This window comes from Sinocyclocheilus anshuiensis, unplaced genomic scaffold (assembly GCF_001515605.1).
Source record: "Sinocyclocheilus anshuiensis isolate Anshui unplaced genomic scaffold, SAMN03320099.WGS_v1.1 scaffold36, whole genome shotgun sequence".
In the NCBI taxonomy this organism is placed as follows: domain Eukaryota; kingdom Metazoa; phylum Chordata; class Actinopteri; order Cypriniformes; family Cyprinidae; genus Sinocyclocheilus; species Sinocyclocheilus anshuiensis.
Genome location: NW_015554072.1, coordinates 830,673 through 840,906, shown reverse-complemented (window position 1 = coordinate 840,906; position 10,234 = coordinate 830,673). Strand labels below are relative to the sequence as shown.

Genomic DNA, 10,234 nt, shown 5'->3' with positions numbered 1-10,234 from the left:
TTATTTCCTTGTTGACTTGTCATTTGTCATATTTTGTGAGCAGTTTTATTTTTGACATCATTTAATTGGAAACACATATGTTTATGTACCATTGCAGGAATCCAAAAAAGTTTGAAGCAAAAACATGGTAAAAATGTAGATTTTGTGAACAGCAAACTGAATATAAACTCTGACCTTGCCTTCATCTATATAAAGGGGCTATTTGCTACATGATCACTTTTTACAATTCAGACTCGGATACAGTGGGTATAGAAAAGAATCACTCCCCTTTAAAATAATTACATTTTGTTGCCTTGCAGCCTGAAGTGTATGGAATGCCAAAGCTGACTTAATTAGAAATAAAAATATATATATATAAATATATATATAAATAAATAAATATATAAATAAATAAATATATATATATATAAATATATATATATATATATATACACATACACACACATACACAGAGAGTCAAACTGAAGTAAGTCCAGGCTGGTCACCTTGAATTCAAGGTCCTTTCAAATGGCCCAATAAATATCAGACTCAATGACTGAACAGCAAGGCCTAGACTGTATGTAACAGTACACAGTGCTACAATAAACAAGTATATAATTATACGCGTTAAGACAACGATATTTTAATAACGTCTGGTTTAACCTTTAGGAGCAAAAACAGCATCACAGCTGGTACTTGATTCATTTAGTTTGATCTGTTTCAAACAAAATCCATTTAAAACTGATTCAATGGCATCATCACAAAATGTTCACAGGTCTTTCTGTGGCATTTTTATAATCGAGCAGATATATGAAAATGATGAAATATACTTCTTCGTGCTCATTTAGAGAAAATCATGCCCCGATCATTTTAATTTAATAAAATAATAATATAGTACTAATACTATTAATTATCTTTATTTTACTTCTTCCATTCAAATCTACTCAACTACAGTGATTGTTTGGTTAAAATGAGGGTTCCTCTGGGGGGGGGGGGGCACCCTTTTAAAGCTTTTTAAAAGTAGTTAAGAACTTTGTTCAATTATAGGTCTACAATAATGTTAAAAAAGTAATTACTTCAATCATTGTTCTGCCCTGAGGCCAATTCTATTTAGGGCTGAACTCCACACCTTTCCAATTATATGCCAATTTCAACACCAGCATCACGTTTCACCTGCTTTTGACCCCAATGCATGCAAGGCCATACAGCAATTCAGTGCGGTTTAAAAATGCAGCGGCACAATAACAATGCAGAAGAAAAGAGGACCCTTAAGAGGAAGGAAACTCTTTTCATTTGCACAAGACATTTCTCCACTCTTGAACTCAAGATAAGTGTGTATTACCGTCAGGACATGAAGAAGGTCAGTGTTTGCAATGAATGATCGAAATCCCAGTGGAATTTTTACTACCTTCACGTACAGACAGACAAGATGTTGCAACATAAATCAGCAGAGTTCAAAGCGTGTAATTGCTTGTATAAACCATTAACCTACAAAATCGACCAAAATGTTCAAAATCGCTTAAAGGTCAGGACTCTACTCTTACCTTAGACTCATAAAGCACTTAAGACACACTTAAAAACAAGTGAGTTTTATTTAATTATACATTTTTTTTTAGCTGATATTACGTGACTTTTACCAAATAGTCCCATGGTCATGTTTTATGAAATTATCAATAGCTAAGTTCTGGAAGGTAATTATACCAAATCATTTTGATGACGGACTTTGGCTCAGGCATTTCAGGATTATTAAAATAACATTTGAGACCATGTGCAATTAAATTGGTGCATGGTTAGTCCAATTATCCAATCACATGACCTCTTAAGGCAAAGTCACGTTTTTTGTTGTGCATCAAAGAATTTATTTGGTACATGTGTTATCGCAGTGTATGCACATTTTCTTATCGAAAAAACAAACAAACAATTTATCCACCTCAACTTAGCGCATATATTTTTTATTCATATTTTAAGATTTTATGTGCATTTTGGCATTTCCATCCAGCATTTTTAATGCGCTATTCGAAAATTCACATAAAAATAAGTGGATGGAAAAATAGACAAATTAGGGTATTTTTGGACATCGTGTAATCTGGGAATACACTGAACTGTGTATTTCATGCTCCACCACAAGAAAATGTAAAGAATGTTAGAATGACAATATTCCAGTCTTCATGGTATTGAAGGTGAAGGAGAGTGCTGTACATTCACTCCCCCCACCTACAATCCCTGCCGGTACGAGACACAAACGACTGCCCCTTTGAAATCCTTGGAGAATGCGGGCACACATTTGTAGTAACATGAGGATGAGTAAACGTTGACAGAATTCAAATTTTTTTGGATGAACTTCCCCTTTAAAAGCTGGCTTGGCAGACAACTTACCATCTAGGGCTGCATTTCCCAAAAGCATTGCAAGTAGATCGTAGACCCATTGCCACCTATGGTCTCTACGGTCAACTCAGTTTACAATGCTTTTGAGAAACGCAGCCCAGTGCAGTTCTATTCACAAACCACTGTCTAACCAAACGTAGGTGAGTTCTGGGAGTTAGTTCCATAACAGAATGGTAGTTGTCATTGTTTATAAGTGCTGGGCAACGATTAATCGTGATTAATCCAAAATAAACATTTTTGTTTACATAATATGTCTGTGTGTACTGTGTATATTTATTATGTATATATAAATACACACACATGCATGTATATATGTAAGAAAAGTATATTGTTTATATATTAAATATATATATCATATAAATTATGTGAATATAAATATATACATGTAAATATTTTCAAAATATATACTGTGTGTGTGTGTATTCATATATACATAATAAATATACACAGTACACACATATACATTATGTAAACAAAAACTTTTATTTTGGATGCGATTAATCGTTGCCCAGCAAATGAAGCACTCTAAAGCAGTGTTGTCAACTGTATTCTGATTTAGTGCATTTAGCATTTTAGCATATAACATACTATAACCTCCTGAGAACCAGAAAAAAAAGTTTTGTGAATTTTTTTTTTATGTCATTACATTGGTTGGAGCATAAGAAACAAATGGAGAAAAAACATTTTTGAAAAAATATATTTTATTCATATTTTATTCTATGACCTTTGTAGAGGACGCCAGAACTAAGCTATTAAAAAAAAATAAATAGACATGAAAAGGCATGTATAGGCAAAAACAATGTTTTATTTTTCCATTCACCAATCAGTTTTTAAGTTTCAGGCTATTTTTAGCCAAACTTTGTACAAAGTTGATTTGCAACCATGTTATGAAATATATAATGATTTTGATATACTACTGTACTTTATGCAATGTGCGTAAAATGTCCATAAATTGGTATTCCTATCTTATACAATGGTTATATACATTGCATCTAATTTGCATATTAATGTGTTCTTGGGGCAAACCATAATGAAAAAAGAAGTGTAACAATGGGAGTAATAACTTGGCAACATTTTCATAAGAGCATCTCATATTTCATAGGAATATTGATTTATAATTTCTTTCCCTTGTTGTGTCTCCCCAAAATGCCCGATTAATATGATGTTTGTCCTGGTGTCCTCTACAGAAGTCATGTATGAAAATTAGGCTATGCCCCTTTTCGTAACAAAAAGTCATACTCCGATTTGAAACCCCATAACATTTTTCTGAGACGTTTATTTATGACAAATTAGAAAATTAGCCAGATTTAAATGATAATTACAAAACATTATCATATTTCCCTAAGAGTGCTACATTTGACCATTCTGTCAATATCAGTCATATTTAAAGACCAAGGAGAGGCAGTGTTTATGATCAAACCTCCAAACATTTGCTATCTCTAAAAAGCCCTGAATGTGCTCTGTACAAACTTAAAACTGTGGCATGTATGGTCTCAGAGAAATTCACTCAAATATAATGTCCTCTACAGTACAGAGGACAAAAGGCTATGCCTGGGTCCCAGAAGGATAAAAGGTGGCACGTGTAGGAGTGCAGGGGCATAAATATCTTGGTAAGAAAACATCTTGATTCTTGCCAGTTCCAGAGATGTCATCTGCTGGTCTGAAGCGTGTTGAGGACATCACGGCAAAAAGCAGAAGTCAGATGTCGCCGCTTAAGTGTCTACGTGTGTGTCCGGGGTCACAGAAGACGCTGCACGGTTTTGTTATAATGCAATACACTGAAGTCGCGCGGTGAGGAGTGGCGCACGTGACTAGCAGGCGCTCGTGGCTCAGGTTACCCGAGCAACACTCGCTCAGTTAAAGGTACGTCGTGGCAGGAAGCTAGTTTATCCAATGTCATTTATGTTTATAATCAATTAATGTATAGACCATCATTTCACACTGACGACTAGACAATTATGATATATATCATGAATATAAACGGACACGAATACCATCCAAGGTTATCATTGGTAAGGAGCATCTCTCAACTCCCAAACTATGTAAGCTAACGTTACTCGGAAGTCTCCGTGCTTCAAAAATGCGGAAACTGACGGTTTGCGGTTGACGCACGGAATTCATGCGGCAGGGGAAATACGCGATATTGGGAAATTTGGAACAGGAAATCAATACAACTGAATTTTTTGTATTAAATATCGGACCCCTGAGCCTGGTATCAGTAGGATTATGCTGTTATCTGGTGTTGAGTGATGTAACACCGACCTCGCTATCACATACATACACGTGTAGTTGTTAAAGGATGTGAACGACCTACAATAACAACAAACATACGAACATCGTAATTGCCCGATAATGATCTCCACTTATCCGTCGGCCTCATTAAGTCAATATACCACGTGAGATGTCGATAAACCGTCTTTTAGCGCGAGCCGGCTGCTGTAACGTTACTTACTTTCTGGACGTGGTCATGGTGAAGCTCCGTGAAGTAGTATGCCAGTAAATGAGAGGCGATCATCGTTTTCTGTCAACTTGGGTCTCTTAAACTTCTTAAGTGTGTTGGATGTGTTCTAAAGTGATTGTGAGTCACTTTGGGCGCGTGCTCATGTTCTTCAAGTTTCTCAAACTCTTTCTTGAATTTACGCTATCCGGTGCGATGATGATGCGAAGTGATGTCACTCTTAATTCCACCCACTTCCCGCCCTAGTAATTTGAGTAGCCTTGCGTCACTGAGATCCTTTCCGCTGATTGGCCACGAAGAAGGTAAGTGAAACTTTACAGATTTTGGGAACCCCCCCACTCAGACTCGGACTTTATGCATTTATAAAATATTACGTACTTTTTAAATACTTTTAAAAATGTGTTTTTTTTTTGTCACTGGAAGCTCAAGTCAAACACAATGGGATGCAGTTTTTCACATTTTGTCAAATGTGTAGAGTTTTATTTGATGTAGCCTTTCTAGGAATAAATAAATACAATTTTGGTCTAGGCTGAAGCAGGTTTTAAGGATTCATACTGCTGCACACTTTGAAAAGAAATTATCAAAATTACACTCTTAAAAATAAAGGTGCTTCAAAAGGTTCTTCAAGCGATGCCATAGAAGAACCATTGATGGTTCCACAAAGAACCATTCAGTCATAGGTTCTTTAAAGAACCATCTCTTTCTTACCTTTTTATAATCTGAAGAACCTTCTTTCGCCACGAAGAACCTTTTGTGAAACAGAAAGGTTCTTCAGATGTTAAAGGTTCTTTATGGAACCATTTAGACAAAAAGGTTCTTCTATGGCATCGTGAAGCACTTTTATTTTTAAGAGTGTAAGTGAGTTTTAATTTAAGAATAAGAAAACAAAATCGGGTAATGGGGGAATATAATTGTATTTTTCTTACCCCACTGGCAGTTTCTCTTTTCTTCTTTTTAGGTTCTTTCTGTAACCATTTAGACAAAGAGGTTCTTCTATGGCATCGTGAAGCACTTTTATTTTTAAGAGTGTAAGTGAGTTTTAATTTAAGAATAAGAAAACAAAATCGGGTAATGGGGGAATATAATTGTATTTTTCTTACCCCACTGGCAGTTTCTCTTTTCTTCTTTTTACCTATTGTTTTAAGCATGAATTCACTTAATATTTATTTAAACATAAGAAAATTACTTTTTGTAGTGTTTCATGTGAAGAATTTATAATGAATTCCGTTCTTATAACATGGGGGGCTTGTCAACTAATCTATATAACTATATATGTATGTTTATAACATGACCCAATGTAAATGTGCAACTAGGCACGTCTCCTTTAGACCGTATTGCATAATATAGCATTACAGCTATAGTTCATTATGACTTCTTTATTTTTCGCTGCAACATTTTTCATTGTGTCTTGATTTCAAATGTTGTATTTGTCCACCCACGCATTTGGGAGGTTAGAAGTTTTAGCTCATTCGTGATAGATCCAAACTAGGAATAGTTCATAAGGGCAGAAATCACTGAAAATGTGTATAAAGTGAGAGTTATTAAAAACCGTGTGACCATCTGTTACCGTCTAAAACCAGCCATGGAATTTGTTGCCAGATTTTATATATATACATATATATATAGTAATTCTATTACATTTACTTTGCATGCATTATGTCACTGTCTTTCATAATCTGAGATTTCACCAAAGCAACAAGGGTGCTGTACAAATATGTGTCAGTAAGTGACCGACTAGTGTCAGTAAGTTTCCACTTATCATTGAGGCACAATTTTGAAATACCTGCAACATCACTTATTGCCTGTGAATTAGTATGATTATAAATTCACGGTATGTCTTTGGAGAGAGCTGGTCCCATCAGATTAGCATGGATTGAGTTCCTGACATCCCACTGGCGCATTAATGTAAGACAGCAGCTGATCAGATTCCAAGCCTACGAATGTGACTCAATTGTTCGCGAATATCATAGGACACCTACGGCCTCTTGCATGAACAATTGTAATACATGGGCCCACTTTTTGAATTGTTTTCAGTTTTTGTGCCGTAATCATATGTGTTGGCTTTTTGTTGATCCAGGCAGTTATTTATGTATTTTTATTATATGTATCGTATGTCATTTCTTCTCCATTTGAATACAGAATGATTTATCAAACTGCTAAAAAATTATATGATTGAACAAATAGAACTGTTTGGAAATATATTCTTTTTGTTCTGTAGCTTAAAAAAAAAAAAGGTTTCTTCAAAGGCATCTTGCTTTACTTGCTGAAAAAAAAATGCAATTGATTTCCTAAAAAGTGTTCCTAGAAAAAAATAAACTGTGGTCACATTGTCATGAAAGTCTTCTTTGAGGAGGGTTTTCATATTACAAACTGGCTCCCGACCATAAATTTTGGTGGGGCAGATTCTGTGCCATACCGCTAGTAGATGATAAGCATTTTGTAAGCTCTATATTCTAATCTCTGAACACATGCAGACAAACTTTTTTTTCCCTAACAGAACCATAAAGGCTGCACATTTAAACTACACTCTTAAAATAAATGTGCTTCAAAAGGTTCTTCAAGCGATGCCATAGAATAACCATTTTTGGTTCCACAAAGAACCATTCAGTCAAAGGTTCTTTAAAGAACCATCTCTTTCTTACCTTTTTATAATCTGAAGAACCTTCTTTCACCACAAAGAACCTTTTGTGAAACAGAAAGGTTCTTCAGATGTTAAAGGTTCTTTATGGAACCATTTAGACAGAAAGGTTCTTCTATGGCATCGTGAAGCACCTTTATTTTTAAGAGTGTAAAAGATTGATACTTTCATTAATTTGATACACTACTGTTCTCTCACATCAAAATTCACCGACATATTTGTTTAGAGCTCTTTTAAACGGTGCTTGACCTATGCATATTTCTCTCCTGGTTCAGACAAGACAACTTTTTCAATGAAGAAAGCAATATGGATAGAGGACTTGTATTTTAGCTGGATGCATGAAGTTAAAAAGGTTTTAATGATGCATTTGCTTTTTATTCAAACATGTAGCTTTTCACTTCACAAGTGCATAATTGTGATGCTTTTATCAGTGATTTATCATTTCTCCAAACCTGTTCTGATGAAGAAACAAACTCTGAGGCCTGAGGGTGAGTAAATTCTCAGCCAATTTTCATTTTTGGGTGAACCATTCCTTTAAGATTGATAACCGATTTGGACAATACTTTATTCACTCTCACACCACTCCTTCAGATCAGGTGCTTGATGGACAGTCTGGTGATTTCGTGATGCATGTGTTATCTATTCAAAGAGTTGTGTTAGACTTGGGTGTGGTTTTATGACTTCAACCGGAAAGTATGAAGCTGAACAGGATGTTTGGATTTACATTGGATTTATGTTTACATTTTTCAGGCTTCTGCACTAATATACAGTTATTTTGAATGAAATTTGCTAGAAATATTTTAAGGAATATTATGTATTTATTTATCATCACTCTGAAGTAAAGCACATAATTAAGTATAAGTATGGAGTACTCAACAGAAAGATGCATTTCCGCTTAACTGACTCGTAAGGGATTTTTTTAACAACAAAAAAGGCGATAAACAATACGTTTCCTGAAAGATAATGTGCGAGTGGAATTATCATCAGTGAATATATGTTCATGACCAGTGACACATGCTGCGCTGTTTCACTGAATGAAGACATGGGGATAGATTTTGAAGTAATATCTTTTACTATCAGATCAAAGGGAAGAAAACCCATGTGGCTATGCCCTGACACTTAAGAAAAATATCCTTGTCCTAAAACACAATTCAATCTTCACTGTATAGTTAATGCATTGGATTGCTTAGGCCTAATGACATACAGCCCTTGGGACAACTTCTCCATGAGGAAACTTGCCCTGCTGTCCCATTCAGATAAAAAAGTTCTAAATCATGATATTAACATTACTGCTCGCAGAATAACAGCTTCACATTTAATCACACCACAATCACAAGTCCTTTCCAAAAATCATCAAACGAGAGATTCAGTACGGTAAATTTACGTTCATTCAGAGACGCAAGCATAGATATTACATGCCACCTAGCGGTGGATACTGATATTGCACCTAATCATCACAGGACAGGTGCTCTACTTAGGAGAGGGTGGAGTTTGGCGCACAGGTGGCACTAGTTTGAAATGGATTTTTTTTAAGCAGTCGGTTGGCCAACTTCTAGGCCAATAGATATTACAATATGATCAATTAAAATGCTTTGTCCCTACATATATCTTGCTTTGACTGTGTTGTATTAGATTATGTGCTATGCTGAGCGACTGTCTCATTTAGCATTTTGAAAAATAAATAAGCAAATTACACGAATGTCAGCTGACATGACTGGCAGAAAGTTCAGGGCCATAGTGGGTCTCATGAAGGTCCCGGAGCGCGAACTTATGGGCGATATTTTATTGCGCGAGAGCGCTGAACCTTCGCTTCCCGTTCATGTGAGTATCGGTAAATTTGTCCGTTTGGATGACGGCCAGTATATCGATACGGAGGACCGAGATAAAGCTGTTAAGCGACGACAGCTTGCAAACGCAAAGGAGAGATTGCGGGTGAGTGTTTGCAAGGTTCTCCACATTTGTACATTGCTGCCCTCTTTTGGCGAGTAAAGCGCTGCTGGTTTGGATTTTGTTCATTTTCTGTAGATCCCCAGTCAGTTATTGCGCTGTTTTACATTGTGAAGGCGTTCTGTGATGGAAACATCATTTGAAACGCTTCTCTTGCAAAAAGTGAAGACAAGTGTGTTCTTATAGAATGTTCTTTACCTTATGAAGGATGATTTTTACATAGAAAACGGTGAATCACCAAAAAAAAAATTTTTTCTGGATTTTCACAGACAGGGTCACATTTTTGCCAGTGTAGCTTGAAGATGGGATGAGAAAGTTCTTGACCAAAAGTGATATTTAGCTAGCCTACCTTTTTTTCCCTTTCTGTTTTTCCTCGTTTCGTCATGCTTCACTGACACTGTCTCCATGGTAAAAGCTTCAAGTACACTAACTTTCGATAAAACCTTAAGGATGGAAATGACACCATAACAGAGGACTTGGAATTTGTGGAAAAATGGTTCCAGAAATGATCTTCGTTTAACAAAAAAAACTATAAAATCACCAAAAAAAAAAGAATCCCTGGCACATAAAAGTGCCTAGTGTTGGGGGAAATACTATTTTTGTTGTTCAACATTTATTTCCTCTCTTTTGCAATGTGTTGAACTCCTATTAAGCTTCATTGCTTAACATACAGATTCTTTGTTAACCTCAGCATTACATTAGTGGTTTTCATTATGATTTTACAGGAAAATTGATGTAAAAATCTCTTAACTTGCACCTGTAGGATTTGCTCTTCAAAGTCTCAGGGCCAGTGACTGTCATCAAGGCCTTCCTGCATTAGCCAGAAC

At 35.7% G+C, this 10,234-nt stretch overlaps 2 protein-coding genes across 2 annotated transcripts in view; one reads left to right on the top strand and one right to left on the bottom strand.

Moving 5' to 3' along the window:
* Positions 1 to 5,059, bottom strand: part of hk2 (hexokinase 2) — a 45,859-nt gene extending 40,800 nt beyond the window's left edge. Inside the window, exon 1 of the mRNA XM_016460726.1 lies at positions 4,817 to 5,059. Within this exon, the coding sequence (XP_016316212.1) occupies positions 4,817 to 4,879 (63 nt within the window). The 5' untranslated portion in view covers positions 4,880 to 5,059. The remainder of the gene's footprint in view (positions 1 to 4,816) is intronic.
* Positions 5,060 to 9,047: 3,988 nt separating this feature from the next.
* The window catches only part of figla (folliculogenesis specific bHLH transcription factor), an 8,959-nt gene continuing 7,772 nt past the window's right edge, over positions 9,048 to 10,234 (top strand). Inside the window, exon 1 of the mRNA XM_016460706.1 lies at positions 9,048 to 9,392. Within this exon, the coding sequence (XP_016316192.1) occupies positions 9,159 to 9,392 (234 nt within the window). The 5' untranslated portion in view covers positions 9,048 to 9,158. The remainder of the gene's footprint in view (positions 9,393 to 10,234) is intronic.